General features: G+C 34.1%; 2 protein-coding genes across 4 annotated transcripts in view; one reads left to right on the plus strand and one right to left on the minus strand.

Moving 5' to 3' along the window:
- Positions 1-1,549: 1,549 nt before the first annotated feature.
- On the plus strand, positions 1,550-5,405 carry LOC107078816 (receptor activity-modifying protein 1). Its single transcript, XM_069196332.1, has 4 exons — positions 1,550-1,761; positions 2,997-3,077; positions 4,074-4,218; positions 4,671-5,405. The coding sequence occupies exons 2-4, from the start codon at positions 3,026-3,028 to the stop codon at positions 4,933-4,935; spliced, it is 462 nt and encodes a 153-aa protein (XP_069052433.1). The 5' UTR covers positions 1,550-1,761; positions 2,997-3,025; the 3' UTR covers positions 4,936-5,405.
- The window catches only part of slc4a3 (solute carrier family 4 member 3), a 92,017-nt gene continuing 78,251 nt past the window's right edge, over positions 5,400-19,165 (minus strand). For all 3 annotated transcript variants that reach the window (XM_015359277.2, XM_015359278.2, XM_015359279.2), the window contains 5 exons: positions 17,536-17,702; positions 16,354-16,607; positions 15,691-15,860; positions 14,091-14,264; positions 5,400-12,677 (listed from right to left, as the gene is read on the minus strand). In XM_015359277.2, coding sequence (XP_015214763.2) covers positions 12,600-12,677; positions 14,091-14,264; positions 15,691-15,860; positions 16,354-16,607; positions 17,536-17,702 — 843 coding nt within the window. In that variant the 3' untranslated portion in view covers positions 5,400-12,599. The remainder of the gene's footprint in view (positions 12,678-14,090; positions 14,265-15,690; positions 15,861-16,353; positions 16,608-17,535; positions 17,703-19,165) is intronic.

Below are 19,165 nucleotides of genomic sequence, written 5' to 3' on the forward strand. Positions count from 1 at the left end.
GTGGCAAAAATAAATTCACACTCCTTAGAGATTTATCTTTACCTCACTGAAACTGCATATTTTTTCTGCAGAGAAATCTTCAAAAACAACTCCTTTTTTCTCCAAACTGTAACCTTCCTTCTTATTTATCTGTATAATTTTGGAACCACATAACCTTAACTCTAGGCCTTTTGCCCCCAAGTGGTTGATAGATTCAGCCTACAATGTTTACCCAACTTTCTCAGAAACTTGGCTAGCCAGATTTTAGAGAATGCCATTGGTTTCATGCCATCAGAGCCTTCTGACATTATGACAACTCTAATTTTGCATCTTCTACTCTTCTCATTTAATTTTAATCTTCAATGTTAAATCATTTGTGTCTGAAATACTTTACTAAGTGTGCTAGAGTCTAGTTTCAATCATTTGTAGACATTCAGAAACACCTGCAACAGATTCTTAAATTTGTTGTTGAAGTGCAGTAACATTGGAAAATAAATATACTGTATATACGTAAGCAGTAGACCTGAGGAGCACATGCATTGAACCCCCCTAAATATCTATTAAATATCTATTCAATTTTTAACACTTTTAATAGCTATAGCAATCCAATGGCTATTTAGAGAATTAAGCAGTTCTGAGCTAATTTGTTGTACATATTCATGAAGTTCAGAATTAGCTTTTATTACCTGGGAAAATTGTTTCTGTAGGAATACAAAGTAATTTTGCCTATTATTTCCTGTTTTGTGGTACACAATGTCAGAAAGGAAATGATTTTATGTGACCATACTGTGTCCCATACTCCACATACTGTTCCTTCGGGCAAACATTCAAAACTCAACTCAGTCACATGAATGCTCTGCAAGCAAACAAGCTGACTGAAGAATAAAGCAGCAAGAATATTCCATAAAGCTTCTACTGTATGTGCTGTCAATGTTTTACAAAAGGCAGTGCTTAAAAAAATCAAGCAAATGTTCCATCTCGAAATCAATCATTACAACCTTTGAGCTGAAACATATTTGTTTCAATGTTTTTATCACTGTTTTAATTGTGCGGTAAATAATTTAATTTAACTGATATGATGGTTTTGCTTCTCTCCTCTCTTCCTTGAATGCTTCTTGGATATCAATGCCCATAAACTTCAATGGGCTTCAATGCAGGCTAGATCTTTTGCCCAAGAGAAAAATTGTTTTGGCTGTAAATTTTTTCCAAGCCAAATACTGGCTATCGGCTATTATTGCCCTGTAGAACACAGCAGCAGTCATTTCCAACAATCTTTTGTACATTTTGCACAATACAGACAAGGAGTTTTTGATAGTCAAAATGAGAAATATTTTTTTTTACATTTTTTAATATTTGTATTCTGCTATTTGGTTTATCCTTTTTATGTGAAACTTTTTGGATAATGTTTCTGGCACTAACTACTTCATTGGCTACACTGGTGTACACTAACAATATGCATTTTTCGTTTCCCAGTACACTGCTCGAAAGAGTAAAACCTTAATACAGTCTGGCTTCAAGGGGAACCATTTAGACGGAGACATGGGAAAGGAAGTCGATGTTATGATGTAATGAGCTTGCTTTAGGTTTGATATTTGTATAAAGTATGTGAACTGCTTGTAGGGAGGCTGAGTACACAGATAACAGTTAAATCATAAGAGACAGACTACACCAACAGTACTGCTCTTCTGCTTTGTGTAGTACAGTGAACCTGATTGCAAGGAAGAAATATTCTACAAAAAATGCCAGTTCAAAAGGAATAACCACCCATTTTTTATTCTCAGGGTGAGTTTAATTTTTTTTCTAAAGCTATGGTTTAATGCAAATGTATGTAAAGTACTGAGAAGGGTCTAATGTTTAAAGAACGTATATTTTTCCCAATGAAGATAATTTTGGACACCTTTGTAGAAAGAGATGAATAGCTCTTTATCATTATGTTTTATTATTACTAGTACTCATGAAGGATGAGAAAAAACTATCTGTGTCATTACAGTGGTAAATATGAAGACTATAAACCAAACATTTTTCCTTAGTAATTAAAGAAATACACACATTTACATGATAAAGAAAAATACATGATCAAAGACTCATTTACAAGTTATTCTACTTTTTGTATATTTCCTGCAATGTGATCCAATCATAGTAGAAGCTTCATTTATATTTTAGCCACTTCTTTGACATCACTGTCTTAACATTTTATTTCATGCAGAAAGATAGCATTTCACATCTACACCAATATTTTTGCTATCCTGTACCATTTAACATGGTTTTTACATTTTCTCTTCATCATGGCAAGATAGTGTTTAATTTTCTGACTTGTTGTCAGAAGTTAGCAATTTTGAAAACACTGAAAAGTTGAGGACATTTCTTCCAGAAAAATAATGACAAAATTTAGGAGAGAGAGAAAAGCAACAACAAAATTGTGTAAGTATTTTATTCCATCTTAGACATTTCAAGTATACATGTAGTATACTGGTTTATTGTAGTTATACAATAAAAAGCAATGCACTGTACACAGAAGGACAAAAATATAGCATTTTTCAAGCACTCAAAATACATGTTGAGTCACAAATAATATGAATCTCAAAGGAAAAGTAATTAGGCTACTGGAAATATTATGATGTGAGACAGGAAATATAACTGTCAAGCAAGCATTATTGAAATATCAATGCGTATATTTTTTCACTGTTTCATTATGTTAAAATAATTCTATGAGTCCTGTTCATCTGATCATTCCTGCCTTATTATGTTACTCTTTCCAACATTTTAAATGCCTTTGAAAAGTACTAGAAAATGTCATATTTCCTCAGATAGAAAATGTCTTTAGTTTTCTTATTACACCTGGTCCTTAATGATCTTTTCAGAATCTCTAAAGATACATCAAACAATAAATAACTAGAAATAAAATGGAAACATTGCTATTTTCCATAATACTTTTATGAAACCGGTTACAGTATGTTAACATGACTTAATTCCCAATCCATTGCATCAGTTCTTCATAGCTTGTATGTATTTAACAGTTTTGGAACCTAGATGCCAAGACAGAAGAATGGAAAAGCAATGGACTTGGAACTTTCTACTCTATTTGATAGTGTGCCCAGGTAGGTACTAAAAGAAACTGATTCATGTGTTCTGCTTTTGCTGAATGATTGCATTTGCCATTAGAAAACAACAGAATGAAATGTATAAAAAAACTCAAGACAGAGTGCCATTTGTTATAGTCATTGCTAATCAGTTCAGCGCCTTTATTTCTTTTCACTTTAAAATATTTTTTTTTAAAAAAGTGCCAGAGGAAACGAATTGTAAATGAAAAAAAATGAAGGCACTCCAAAATACACAAGAGCAAATTTCACATTGAATGCAGTTGTTTTGATGCTATTTATAATCTGTTTATAATATATGTATATATCTCAGAGGAGTACCCATCTCAAGAGATTAATTTTGTGAAAATGCACATCTGGTCTCTCTCAGACATACTGTACTTTAAACTGTGGATGCCTATCTATATTTATCCTGATTTAATTTTTTACAAACTTCAGACTTGAATCAGATGTATGTCAAGTAAGAAATATTAAATTATATTTATTAAGGAGTTAACAAGATTTGTTTTTGTTCAGGAGAAGCCGACTCAAGTTTATTGTTAAGAGGAAGTGGAAAATGTATATCGACCAGCACTTACATGAGTAAGGGAATTATACCAAGAATCTGGCTGCCACCATCAATTCATTATTCTGCTTCTAACATACATTATTTCAAACACTAAAGGCAAACACAATGGTTTGTTATTTTTCCATACTTCACGGAAATCAAATCAAATCAAATCAAATAAAAACTCAAAAATAAAAAATAAAAAGTAATAATTTAAGTGGGCATCACAAAATCCTTTCCATGGATTCCAAATTGACTATTAATAGCCTATAATGATGGCTGTGCTACAATATCCACTCATCTTAAGTGCCTGTTGATATTCCTAGTGAATTAACTAACTTAATAGGCATGGTAAAGTACTTTTTTTTAATTCTAAAAGCGCTAAGACGTTCCATTAATGTACAATAAATATCACTGTCAAACTAGTGAATAACATTTGTTCTTTTCAGGTCTGGACATTTTAGCAAAAGATTTCCAAATATGCAACCAGGCTGCCTTTGACAGTGTTGTCAATAAGTTCTGTATTCCTCAATTTGTTAAAACTATGGAGTCCTTGAATTTCAAACAGGAATGTCCCTGGCCAGCCTCAAAAATGTAAGTGTGGATTTTATATTTAATCCAAATACCGAGAGTGAGGAGAAGGGTTTTTTTGTTTTTTAATGGCCTGAACACACAAACATTTATTTTGTATGGAATTAGTAATTACAGGAAACACAATAGTTAATTTGTATACGACTTAAATATACCTTTGATCTTAAAAAATCTGGAATATCAACATGATAAAAGATTATATTGCTATAATTTCATGAATCAAGACTCAGAAATAACTGAAAAGGAAGAAAAACAAATTATTTTTTGATAAATTATCATTTATGATCTCTATATTCTTATGCATCCACATTCTGGCAGTCTGTTCTCAATAGTTGTCACCTTTAACATCTTGTGACCATTTTCCAGTCTCACAAATATGGAAATTTACAATACAATATGTAAAATATGACCTTTGTTATGTTTTACCACTTACTTTTCTCTCTCATGTCTCACAGCTCTTACAATACTCTCATAAAATGTGTGGAAAAGACTGCAATCAACACAAAGTGCATCAACCCCAGTCTGAAAGATGAAATATTCCTGGAACTTCATCATCTGTTTTTCCCCCTCTGTCCTTCCTCCATGAAACCAAAAGACCCTGGCCTCCACATCATACTACTTCTGGTGTTGCCCTGTGTTCTCAGCCCTTTTCTCCTGTCATACTTTTGTACTTATATTACAATCAGAACTGCTAACCCACAGGTTCCTGTTTCCCCATAACTCAGTGGTTAAGACAAGACTTGGTATGAGGAGATTCAGCTGCAGATCCTGCAAAATCTTTAAAAAGTTCAGGCTCCTTGCGCCACGGTGCAGTCGAGCATGTTTGTCGGTCCGCATATACAGTATACAAAGAACACGTGTACCGATGATTGTGCTATTTCCACCATTTTGCTTTGGTGTGAGAAAGTAAACTCTTCCTCTCAGGACAAAATTCTTCTGTACACATTCTGCATATGGATGGAAGGATCCTGCTGCCCTTCTAGTAGATTATGGCATCAAGCCCAGCTCTACAATTAATTATTTGTGTAATACATTAAACATTCTTACAGGATGCCCTTGTTGTCCATCTTTTGTGTGAGTTGTATAACAAAGGGCATCATTAGAAGAGAGGTCTTATGTTTTAGAGTGCCACTCTATCAATGAGGTAAATGGGTGTTTTTCTAAAATAAAATCAGTTAATTTTAACAGCACTTCATATTGTAGTTCTGTATTATTCTTGCCCTTTTTAATAGATGTTTTAAGGGACGTACTTAGACATTGCTCCCTTTTTTGCAAAATGGACCTCCCCCTTTAGAATGACAAATTATTGTAACATCTCCTGCCACCCACCACCTTCATGCCACACAACAATGACTCTTCCAAATACCCCCCATAATCATGCAAAAACATTCAAATTTTCAACAACATCCTGAATTTGGTCCCTTTGCTTTTGTTATACAGTACATTTTGCGATCTCCACAAAACACATTTAAAAAGCAGTTGAATTGCACTTTTCTTGCTTGTTTGCTAACTAAAACTGATCCCAATTCATCACCTACAGTAATTGTGCAGCACAACGATACCCTTTCTTGCTAGAAATAAGTGTTATAAGCGTGGTTCCTCCTTTAAATAAGTGAGTAAAACTCAAAACAATATAAAATGCATACATTGAATTATATGGAAAAAGTCAAGATAAATTAGATTAGAATGTCATTGACTATTTAGCATCTTAACATACTTCTCCAGAGAAGCAAGGACACAGTGAAGCACATCACATTTGCACATCTTTTATGGTCTTTCTTGAGGAAAGTTTTTCAAGCACCATTTGTTTTAATGATACAAATGATGCCTTAGTATTCTTCAACTACAATTTTAACCTTTTCTTCTTTAAAATCCCAAAATGGAACAAAAACTGTTTAATTGATTTAAAAATACAGTGCCTTCACAGTGTACTAAGCGCCTCTCTTTCAGACTTTGTGTTCATACTGTGGTGAATTCTTCAGACATGGTAAATACACACTTTGCTAATGAGTTTTGCTAATGCATCAACATTTCAAAAATGAATATTGTAAATCCAATGAACAAACATATGTGTTTATGGAATAATTTGTTTATATTTAAGTTTTAATAGTATTTCTGAATTGATTCCACATTCAATATAGCGATTCATATCAGTCATTTATAAACATGCCTTTATAATTCAGATCATGTACAGTAATTAAGAACATAAGTATTACTGCATATACTGTACCCAAGGTTTAAATCTGTAATATGGTACAAACCGTATACAGTATTTGAAATGATCTCGCAACAGAAACAGATGAAACACAATAAATATTTATTTTCAGACAAAAAAATAACTTTTTTTTACAATAGCTTGTAAACTTTTAGTCTTTAGAGTAACAGCAAATTATAACTGCTATTAAAAATACCCATTGGATAATATCATACTATTGTATGTATTGCTAATTCTAAAATAATACATCATTTTTGACCCATACAAGACTGCTTATATTTTTTTTCTTATAAAGAAAGCACAAAAACAATTTATTTAATACAGCCTTGCGTAGGTTTCAGTTAATAACAACAACTCTATATGTGTCACTTAGGTTTTAAAATGCCTCATCTGACATAAATTAATCTAACATATTACATACTGTATATACACTATTAAATATATGTAAAATGCAAAACAATCAAGATTTAAATTTAAATTTTGTTTTAAAATCAGAAAAAAATAATGTGCTATCTCAGGGCTGTTCAGATCCAATGCATTAGCTGTTTAAAACCTTTAAAATGAATTTAATTGCAACAATTCAGAAATAAACAGTAAATTGAAGTAACTGTGACATCAGCTTAAACTAAAATAAGTAGATACTCTGGCTCCTGGAATTAACACAACCCTGGAATAACTGATGCTTTTCTAGAAAGATTAAAGATTGTCAGCACTTGGGCCATTAAAAGCCCACAGCAAAAATTCTAGATTGTATTGTCACAAAAATACAGCACATTAGAACAAAGAAAAACTGAACATCATATTTAAGTCTAAACCATATACTTCTGAATGGTTATCTTTTAAGTATCAGGCATTATAATGACTGTGATAAGGGTTTTGGGACTGTTAATTCTACTTTTACTATCAGCATTCATTTCTGTTTATTTTGCTATGGCATACCAAAGTCTGGAAGCATAGGGCGCAAGGGTGTACTGAATGTACACTGTTGCTCTCTGCCTAGATGGGTTGCTAGTCCATCACAGTGCTCCACAGAAAAAAAAAAACAATTTAGAATATTGAACCCAACCCAGCCAGCATGTCTTTGTAAGGTAGGAAGAAACTAGAACACCCTGAAAAAACCCACACAAACACAAGGGGCGCATGCAGACTCCACAGAGACTCCACATTACAGCAGGATTGCTGGAATTGAAACCAGGACCCATGAGCTATGAGACAGGAGTGCTAATCATTACAGCATTGTGCTGTCCCTTTAGATCTGCAAGAATTTTAATTATTTTGAAAGTATTCATAGACTTTATAAATGGGTATCTGAAGACAAAGAAAAATCCCGACATTTAAATGACAGCAATCTTGTCACAGTTATTTTTCATGTAAAGTTTGAGAAACCAAACAGCAGAAGTGGGTATCAGTTTTCTACCATTATTGCCAAGAGAAGCTTGAGAAAAACTCTCTAAGCTGATGCAAATTCAGATTTCCTGTTTAAGAAAATAGACTTGTTTGTCTATGCAGTATATTAGTTTCATTTGTATTTGGCTATTTGGCAGGACCATCACACATGGATCTGTTCTTGCTCACTACACAAGCACAAGTTTATTCTTAAAAAGAAAGATCTTTTGACTCCCACAGCAAGCAAGAACTTTGCCTTTGCAATTTCCAGTTTGGGGGTAGCAACATGTCTGCTGCCATGGCAACTACCAGCACTGTTCTAGACAGGGCCGGATGGTTCCATAGCCAGGAGCTGCTGTTCAGACAGGAGAAGCCCACTTGAACGTTTCCATTGTCAAGTCTCAAGTTCATTTTGACCTGAGTCCTTGTAAAGATGAAACAAAACATCACATATATGTGTGCACAGTCAAATTTAGTACTATTTCATTCATTCAGTAAAACATATAAGGTGCCATGCATAAGTATTCACCCCCTACCAATTATGTCACTTTTTTTTCAATAATAAACAATGTATTTTTATAACATTTTTTCAAATACAAATTTCAAATACAAAATGGAATGTTATATTTGAAGGAATGTGATTGTCAAAAGCTGCAATGAAAATATACAAATTAAAACTTATTGATTGCATGTATTCAGCCACTCAAATCGGTATTTCTCGGCTTGACTAGGACACTTCAGGACATTTACACTCTTCTTGCTGAACCATTTTAGAATGGCTTTCATCTTCTGTTTCATACCATTGCCCTGCTGCAAAGTGACATTTTGATCTACTTTTAGATTCATCAGTGACTTAGTCAAGTTTTCTTTTCTAGAAAGATTAAAGATTGTCAGCACTCTAAGGTTTGAAGAACAGATAAGGTTTATCTGTTCTTCAAACAATACATTTTCCCTGACAGACTTCCCAGTCTCTGCCAATGAAAAACATTCCTATACAATGATGCTACTAGCACCATGCTTGACAGTTGAAATGACGTTTAATTTGTGATATACTGTATGCTGTAAAAGACAGCGCCAGAAGTAACATTTTAGAAAGTAAAATTAAGTTTTAAAAATCTGCATTTCATCTGTTATGTTTGTGGTGCAATCTTTCAATATTGGCCTTTTTCTTGCTAATCTTCCATACAGGCCAGCTTTGCATAGTGACTGGGATGTCGACAATGTATGAACACTGTCTCTTATCTTGGACATAACCAGTTTTCTGCTTGCTTATGTTCTCTGTAAAAGAAGCCTGATGTGGTATTATGATTCACATTCCACTCATAATGATGATTAGCAACTTTAAAAGTTCTTGTAAGCTTCTACCTCTGACTTGTTTTGAAAGCTCCTTGATTTTCATTGGTTGATTTGTTGCATCACTATGTGAATTGTGCCTTGAAATTCAAGATCTAGCTCAAGACACTTAGACGATAAACAAGATACAGTAGATAATGATAATCATGTTAAGCCACATTGAGTACACACAGAATCCTTGATTTCTCTGATTTTTACACCTTTCAATTGTTTTTTGCTCTTTAATCTCTGAACTGATTTAATTTTGTCATAGCTATAGCAAATTACAATATTCTATTTTTTTTTCCAAAATAAAACTTGGAGTAAATTGCGTAGATTCTGAATATAACATTTTATTTGAAACTATAATCATAGTTACAAGCACATAATTCAACAAATGAGAAAACTTTGTAGGGTGGTGAATACTTTTGCAAAGTAAAGAAAGCAGCTCTAAATGTCATTAACCATAAAACAAATGTAACATTTTAAGATACGATTCACTGAAATCATACATCCAATATGCCACAAAATGTAATGTAAGTGAAGAGGCGCTGAATTGATTTTTACATTTAACATTCAATAATTTTTACAGCCTTATTTAGTCATATTGATTTAACTTTACTAAAGGTTGTGGATGAGCATTTTTTTCCAGTTTGCAATTTTCTCCCAGTTTGTGATTTTTCATACTAATATTTTTTTTAGTAAAGTATTTATTCATTGTGTATAACGGCTGCCACCTTTATTTTGCACAGAAAAGGTGAGGTAAATAAAAATGTGAAATCGAGCAAAGTATTTTTTAGTTTACAGTCATTTCTTGAGGAGTAGCATATTGTAATCCTGAACACAGGTTTATATTGCTTCAGCCATGGCTGAAAAAAATAATTAAAAATACACCAACATTTAATACCCATGGTGCACTCCTTACATTAGCAAATGTTAACCCATCTGGATTACTTGTGGTATTGTGGTATTTTTTATTATCAACTAACAATTCTTTATCTGAATTCAGATGTTTTAATTCAGTTTCAGTTTAGTGCCTTGGTGACATAATCTTTCAAATACTAAGGTACACCTTTTTCACACACACACAAAAATAAAACACTTAGGAATTTCCTGCCTCCAATAATTATCGATGAGGCATGATTGTAAATCCTCTTAGGACATTCCAACATTTATAAATACATTAATCTGTTGAAAATATTTTAATTGCTACTGGTGTGAATCATCAGCAGAGAGAATCACATTTTACACATGAGATAATGGTCCCTTATCACAAAGCAGTGCTCTGGTTAAAATAAACCAGAAATGTAAATTCATTGGTACTGTAAATGTAAAGTCACTGCTTAAGGACATTAGAATTACAAAAAAATTATATTCAACATGAATTCATATGAATCTGTATTAACGGTATATAAATCCACAATACAAACACTTGCAGCACAAAGTTAATGCAATGTAATAAAATGTAATGTTCATTATACAATATTTTATTAAATGGTGAGAGTGGTTTTCCTGTAAGCTGATGATAAAAAAAACTGATAATAAAATTACATTTCAGTACATGTACTCATTGTACATGAGGAAGATTGTATAAAGTATAGTTTGTACCAAAAAAAGCCTTGAAACCCTATTATACTGGATATTACCATATTTTCCACAAAATCATTAAAGGTACATAATGAAGCTAAAGTGAAGTTTTAATTCAGAGGTTCACAACATTAGTTGTTGTACGCTTTATCACAGTTGCATAATGACTTATTCCTTAAAGTTCATTCTTTTTTCAAAAAATGTTTGTTTGATTACAGCAATTTAAAAACCTAATTTTTTCAGTTAAATTTCCCAATGAAAGATTTTTTAAGAACACACATTCAGACAAGTTAAAAATATATGAAAGATAATGACACCATCACAATGCACTGAAACTAATTTCAGAATCTGTTTCTCAATTAAAAAGTTACCTGCAATGCTTTGACACTGAACAATGGCTTTTCCTTCAACAGCTGGCTTCCCTTACAACAGTGAAAAACAGACTGCAAGATTCAACTTTGATAACTTACAGATCATGCTGCCTTTTATGAAAATTACTTAACTCATTTATATATAAACCTATAGGTTCCAATTCTACAGGCATCACAGTTAAACTGTTTCAAAATGTAAAACATTGCTGATAATTAAATCTAATCTAAATATTTGTAAGAATTAAAATGCTGCTTGTAATTTTATCTCTGTTGTTCCACTAGTTGTCTTTTAGATATTGCGTGACTTTAGAACTGAACTGTTTACAGAGACAATAGCATTGTCTGTCACAACTAAAAATGAATAATGATAAATTACATTGAATGATTAATTAAATTGTAACAATTAAAACAGTGGTAATACTTCATTCAAGTGGTCACAAATTCAAAATTATAATAGCAAATCAATCCTTTTTATCAAATTCTTTGATGTCTATATCGATACCAAACAGGTTTAAGAGAAACGCAGATAGCAAAATCACTCAGAAAGATTTTACTAGAAAACTGCTTGTTTTGTAGATTTTGAATGTTTTATGTATGGAAAACGTAAATGTAACTGACTTTGAATGCAAAAATAAGCCTTCTGCTGAATGATAACCAATAACTGCAAGTGAACCACAGTCAAAGTGCTAAATTAAATCCTAAGAGTTACAGTTAGAGCACAACTAACTCAATCTCCTTATAATATATATTATAATATAATTGTACAAAAATACAGAACTGGCTGTGTCTTAGTGATTACATTTCTAATTGGTAACAACATTATTATGGCCACTGAAATGGAATATTACCAGAACATTCTTAATAAGCTGGCAACATATACAGTACAAAATGAACTGTATACAGATAATAGCTTTGTTTTTTAAATGGGTCCTCACTACCTCATCAGTCCTAAGACATTTTCTGAGGACATACCAGCATGCTTGTATTATCTTCATTGCACATGTTCCCAATACACGTATGGAGTTCCCCTGTATCTGACAATAGGAGATCAGACCAATTTTTTTTATCTTCTTAAAAAAATAAGAAGCAGTCTGAGTTGTGCAGCTAAGGAGTGTTCCGTGGTCAATCAGAGTTTCAGCAAAGTTTAAAGTGATTGTGACTTCCTTGGAAAAAAAATTAGAGCGAATAGAAGCATTCTCCTGTTTAGGTCCTATGCAAACAGGATTTCATGCTCTCTCTCACAGACATAAAAGCTACAGTATATAGACATACAACTGAAGGGTCCTTTGGAGAGTGTTCTTTTCTCTGTAATCTTCTTACACGCACATGATCTGCTTTGTTGGTTAACTACCCCATCCTCACCAGAACAATGCAAATATTCCTACCCAAATTCCAGCAAATCTTGTTTTCTGCTCTTGCTCCGGGTATCTTCTTAACTTGCCTGGTTTTACAGTGTTCAGGACACAAACTAAGCTTCTATGGTCCTCATCTGTCTATACAGGCATGTGCAGCTCATTGTACTCATCCTGCCCATCCTCATCAAAATTTGGAGATCCTTCATCAGAATCCAGCTGTAAAGGAAGTAGATTAAGTTACTTTAGGTTTGCCAGTTATCTATAACCTGCTGTAATTTAATTTCCATCGGGTTTTTTTTGTACAAATGATCAGTATGCTAAGAGAGGAATGCTTGCCTTTTTCTGTCATGTTGTGGATTATGGTAACCTACTTCTTTTTAGGTCTGCCACCTTTTTTGTTTTATACATAACTATGCCTTACTTTAATCCATGTTAAGTGGTTTCTAAACAGAAGGTCAACTTGATCAATTGTATGGGTTTATAGATGCACCGTATTAATCTCAATATTAATTTCAAGTGTGCCTGTCCTGTTTATAAAAGCAGTGACACCACCGTGATGTATAAGTACTTATCTGACAGGCAAAGAATAAGCCTGTCCAGAAAATATTCAAAGATGTACAGTATTAGTACTTGCCTGACAGGCAAAGAGTAAGTGATCAGATGATACAAATTGGGCACTGCAGACAATAGACTAATCGAAGCCAATGAAAGGAAGAGGGCTAAGTATGAAGACCTTGTGGAGAAGTACCATTCAAGGAGTTGGAGGACAAGGTGCATGCCCATTGAAGTGGGCTGCAGGTGCTTTGCAGGGTAATCCCTGAATAGTAGTTCAGGTGGGTAGCAGCGACAGCATGTGTAGGCTGCAAAGGAACAAGTAATAGGTTTATTCCATGCTGAAAAAAAGAAGAAAGAGAACACAAAATTTCGGCCGTGGAGCCTTCTGACACACCTGAAGAAGGCTCCACGGCCGAAATGCTGTGTTCTCTTTCTTCTTTTTTTTCAGCACGGAATAAACCTATTACTTGTTCCTTCGAATCCCTGAATAGGGCCTACAGAATGCTGGGTGTCACAGGTGGTAAAAGGACAGAGGCTTTCAGTGCTATAACTGAGGCTGTAGAAAAAGTATCAAGATGGCTGTGGATAAGGAGAAATTATCATTGGGTTCAGAGTAGTGTTATGTGAACAAGCTTTGTTAGGTCACCTGAGAGATGACGTTTAATGACCTGGTGTCGGATGTTGAAACCAAATGACCTCAGGATACAGTGCATCACTGATACATGAGCACAAAAGACATTTCTTAACAAAATCACTTACTGTTATGTGACAGTGTGATAAAATGCCATTTCATCTTTATCTTTGGTCGTTGTCAATATCTCATAATGGAAATGATTCATGTTGGTATCTTAAAACTAAGTTTTGTTCTCATTTTTCAACATCAAATTTTTCAACTACTGTATCTTATCATGACCCTTGTACAGGTCTGATAGTAGCTCAGATAGACTTTGTGGGATATACTGTACAAATCAAAATAGCTTTGAGCATTGCAATAAAAAAGATACAGTGGAGACAAAAATTGCAGTAGGATAATTTCTACAGGGAAAAGAGTAAAGTACAAAGAACCAAACCCACAGCCTTAAGCTCTCTGTCTTCAAAGATTCTGCTGAGGACAAAGCGTCGGAGAGGTACGGTCAGTATGAGAATGAAGGGAAAGGCCAGAGAAGCCACTGTGGATTTCACCACCCACAGTGCAATGATGCACACCAGCTGGATGCAGGTGAACATGTTCATCCGCCATGTCTTCACCTAAAGGTCACAAAACACCAAACACCATTGAGCCAGGTTGATGAGCTTCAACATTACAATAACAGTGTTAGTAAACGTTTCATTATGCTCCTTTTCTGTGTTCACCAGAAACATTCTGCTATTTGAGGTCTTTGAATGCCACCCCCTACACCCCCACAAAAAAGATGCAATTTGCACCACCTAGTGGATATTCCCAAGAATACAGTAGCTTCTAACATGTTTGAACAATAAGAATTGATCCCCCTGGCTTTTTAAAATGTGAACAAAGTAATTATTTTCAGTGGTATAGTATAACTAATTTTAAATAGTAATATAAAAATAAAAAGACGAAAAAATCCTAAAAAAAACCTTAAATAAAAGGCTTATTATAATGTACAACGTGCCTGCCTGAAATAAATAGTTACAGGGTACACCTGAGATTATTTGTACATTATAATATAATTGTAACATCAAATCCTTTTTTAATCATAACATTCAAAATTTTTTATCTTTCTCTTGCATTTCATTATAATTATCTGTGCTTAATTTTGGCTGGAGTCCATCTCCTGTCCGTACTCTGGAAGCACAGCTTCGACACCTCATGTACATTTTATGTACAGATAAAATCATTTTAAAGATTTACTGTTTCATCTCATTGACCTCTCAATTAGACTTCCACTGAAATATGCTTATTTGTTCACTGTGCATAAATACCTCATAATAAAGTTAACATGTAAAAACAAAATAAGAGGATAAACTACATTATACCTTACTGTGCATGCTGCTAGTGTAGTTTGTATTCCAAATCTGCATGTTCAAACATTGAACAAATCCTTTCTCCAGAAAATGAGAAAATTGTTTTAGAAGATAACACGGTACTCATCTACTGCTACAGTAGGTGCGACTTAATAGTTTCAACCAAAAAGTGCCCTGATTGGTTAACACGCCTATTTGTAGCTTTTTTCAACCAATTAAGTTTAAATTGTAATTTTATAAAAATAATGAAAAAAGACAACAACTTTATCCTTAAAATAAGGATAAGGATAAGGTTTTTTTTTTCTAATACAGTTACCCATGGGCTATACAGTAAATTATATATTAGTGGGAGATCATAAAGTCAGATTCTGAAATCCTACAGACCAGGAGATAGTTCCATCAGAATGGAGAATGTAGACTTAATAATTATGGTATTTAAAATTGCTAATTAAAAGTGTTTCAATAAGCTTGTTAGCATGTTAACGACAATGATGTATTAAAAATGCTTTAAAAGTGCATTACACTGTTAAGCATAACGAGGTTGTCCAAATTCAGCACCTCTGTTGTCTCTTGTGCATATGTGTCCCCTATTACATTGAACTCCTGCACCTCACAATTTACAAACTAGGCGCTGGTAAATATACTAGTTATCCCCTCAAACCCAGGCACTTGCCCAAGGTGAAAGCTATACCTTGGTGACGTAGATGTGGTCAGGGTGATGCTTGGATGGCGTGACCATGAGCATTATGCGTTCATACAACTGGATCCCAGTGAGAGAGGTGATTCCCATGTAGAGGAAAATTCCAAACAAGACAGCCAAAGGAATCAGCCGAAGGACATCTCTCATGACTATAGAAAGGCCTAGATGAAATTCAACACATTAATTTAGCACACGGGCTTGATATATACTTTAATCTCTCTTTCGGTGAAAAGATAGCTGAGTTTAAAGCATTAAGCATTTATACAGCCTTCATAATAAGCCATAGTTTTTAAAATCCTTTTTGGATATTGACATCCTGTTCACTTTAGTTCCAAATTTAAATATTATCATTCCTCAATCTCGTTGCCTTCTTTTAGAAATTTAACAATGTGCATTTACTGATCAGTCTGTTAAACTTTTAATATGAAGTCTGTTGCATTTATTTTGAGGAAAAGCAGATTCTTTTTCTTTAAATCTCAAGAGAAAAACTCCCATTGCTGTGGAAGTAGATAATTACCAATTTCACACTGGAGAAAATAAAACTCTGCCTGTTGGTAAAACCTGGAATCATTTACTGATGCAAAGATTTGATTAATGAGACCACAAATCAATTTGGAGTTGTAGACACAGAAACACCATTGACAAGGGTCTTACCTACAAGTACAGAAACTACCATGCCAGTCACTCGCTGCTCTTTGACCTCCCGAATTCTGGGCTTCTCCCCAGGAGCAGTTGCTTTGCTCATCACGGTCAGTGCATTGACATGAGTGACAGAGCGGACAGTGGCAGCTGTCAGCCAGGGCAACCCGAAGAGGGGGCAGAGTGCACCCAGTGTCACAATCAGCAGAAGATCCAGATGGAATCCAGATCCCTTTACCAGACGGCGCTCCTTCTTACTCACGATCAGCCTAAACGGAGAACACAAACACACCTCCAAAGATTAAAAACATACACAAAAACCTGTGTCAACCAGGATTCATCCAGCTCCAGTGAACTGAAAAGAAATCTCATACACAGATTAATTTGAAATGACAAAAATCAGCACACAATGCAGCTGTAAAATACCTTCAATTTCAATGTTAAGCAATAAAGCTCTGTGAAAGAAAAGAAGGTGGAAAGGAAAGTCCCATGATATTGCCTGACTAAGTATACATACTAACAGCAAGCACCCCAGTGTTCAATGCTTTACATAACCTCCTCCTCCCAATCAGACCTCCTCCAGCAGGTCATTGGCTCATTCTATATAATAATAATAATAATAATAATAATAATAGCTTATATTTATATTGCACTTTTCTGGACACTCCACTCAAAGCGCTTTACAGGTAATGGGGACTCCCCTCCACCACCACTAATGTGCAGCATCCACCTGGATGATGCGACGGCAGCCATAGTGCGCCAGAACGCTCACCACACATCAGCTATTAGTGGGGAGGAGATAATGTTGGGATAGAAGGGGGTTCATTCCCTTATCCAAAACAACATTAAATCTTTCTCTCAGATGCTTATTTACCAAATTACTTAATGCTATGGAGTATTATCAAATGTAAGTCTTTTTCATTTAAAGCAGGAAATTATTATTACTTTAGCTATAAACAAGATAGCTAAACAAATAAAAAGTATAGCGCATTTAAAAAAACAAAAACAAATGTGCTAAACTAGATCTGTGCTATTTTGTATTTATATGCCCCAGAGTGTCTTGATGTTTTCCTAAAGATATGGTGACCAGTCGTTTGGAGCTTTGGTTAAGACAAATACACTAATAAGACTATACAGTACAATTTTACTGTCAGTGAGGAGACACTCTTTGAAATTGGTTAGGTCTTACACACTCACGTTGTAATTTGTGTTTCCATGAAGATAAGAATGAACACTAATAGGGCTGGGATTGCAGCTGCAAACATCATCCAAATTGGAAAAGGTTGTTTGTCCCCAAAAGGATGAATGAACCACTGTCTTTTTTCTGGAGAGGTAACTGAGAAACCAGAGGGTACATTCAGCTTCTGTAACAAGAGAATTTAAAAAGCACATCAAACATATTCAATAAGTTTGAATTACATTTTGGCAAACTACAACAAGCTACTGTATTTAACCATGATGAATTTAATTCAAGAGATATTGTAGAATATGTCACTTATGTGATCTAACAGTGGCTTTGTATATTTACCTTGTATTTCATCTTTTATTTGCTGAACATCAAAAGAAACATCACTCTGTATATGAACAATTTTGGTTTGAGAAAAATAAAGTGGACAGGTTTTGTATATTGGTTAATTGTTTTTGGAATAATTTTGATTCATTGATCATTCATGACTGACTTTGATACACAGAAATGATTTTAACTCGCATAAACATTAAATTGCTTTCTTAGTATGCCTCAGTTCACTTTACAGGTGATTTAAAATGTGATTTTTAACATGGAGAAAAACAGAAAGGAAAACAGAGAAGAAACATATATATTTTCCTATTTATCAAAATAACACATTCACACTATCAGTATATTATTGACAAAGCTAAAACTGAATTGAGATTACTCCCGACACATGTCCATATGGCTTGGATAGTGTGTTTTATACAGCTAGTGATCTACAGTATACTGTGTTTCATCAGCAATGTTTGGACTGTTCTACTGCCTGTTCCAGAGTAACATGAGTTCCTCAACTTTTAATCGTTTTATTTGTATTTTGGTATCACTATAGCACAGACAATATTTATAATATTAAATATGTTCAATAACTATACAAAAGATGAAAGAATTTAATTGATACAATTAATATTAATCTATAAAATGAATATCTTAGTGCCATTATGTTTAAACACAATACTCATGCTGTGCACAAATGGAAGTTGAAACGCTATTTCAGACAATATCACTTTCTTTTTTGCAAGAAGGACGACAGTGGCCATAGAGCTCACTGCACTCCTCAACCTCAAGTTTTACCTCTTTACCTACAACAACTAAAATGGGCTTTACATACAACAACTAAAATGGGCACTTAACAGACGCAACAGACATACAATACATAAAGACTTTTGAACTGCTCCTAATGATTAGCTTTAAGTCAAGAAACTGTCAGTTCACTGTGTTTACAGCCAACAAGTTCTAACCAGGGAAGATATTACAACCAAATGCAGTCATGGATGACAGACCATGATCTGGGATATCTTTAGTCATGATAGCTCATCATGAGGTACAACAAAGATGCATCATCAAGCCCCATCACCATTACTATTTCTGCAATACCAGTTTATGGAAATTTGACTGCACAGCACTACATTGATCAAGTCATGGACCTCCCTTGCCGCCCTTTTCATAGATTCAACCTGATGGGACAAAATTACAGCGAGGCATTTCTTATTAAGTTTCTAATGTGAAAAGCTTTCTTCTGAGGCGAGAATGGAACAGTTGAGTTATGGTTATCCTACAGACCAGACTTGATCCCCATTGATGATTTGTATGATGTTG

Source organism: Lepisosteus oculatus, chromosome 12, assembly GCF_040954835.1.
Source record: "Lepisosteus oculatus isolate fLepOcu1 chromosome 12, fLepOcu1.hap2, whole genome shotgun sequence".
Classification (NCBI taxonomy): Eukaryota; Metazoa; Chordata; class Actinopteri; order Semionotiformes; family Lepisosteidae; genus Lepisosteus; species Lepisosteus oculatus.

What these genes read in the sequence shown, in the direction of transcription:
- LOC107078816 (XM_069196332.1), top strand. Translation starts at nt 3,026, where the DNA reads ATGGAAAAGCAATGGACTTGGAACTTTCTACTCTATTTGATAGTGTGC. An exon ending in CTATTTGATAGTGTGCCCAG is followed by an intron (nt 3,078 to 4,073) that starts GTAGGTACTAAA and finishes TGTTCTTTTCAG; the next exon opens with GTCTGGACATTTTAGCAAAA. An exon ending in CCCTGGCCAGCCTCAAAAAT is followed by an intron (nt 4,219 to 4,670) that starts GTAAGTGTGGAT and finishes CATGTCTCACAG; the next exon opens with CTCTTACAATACTCTCATAA.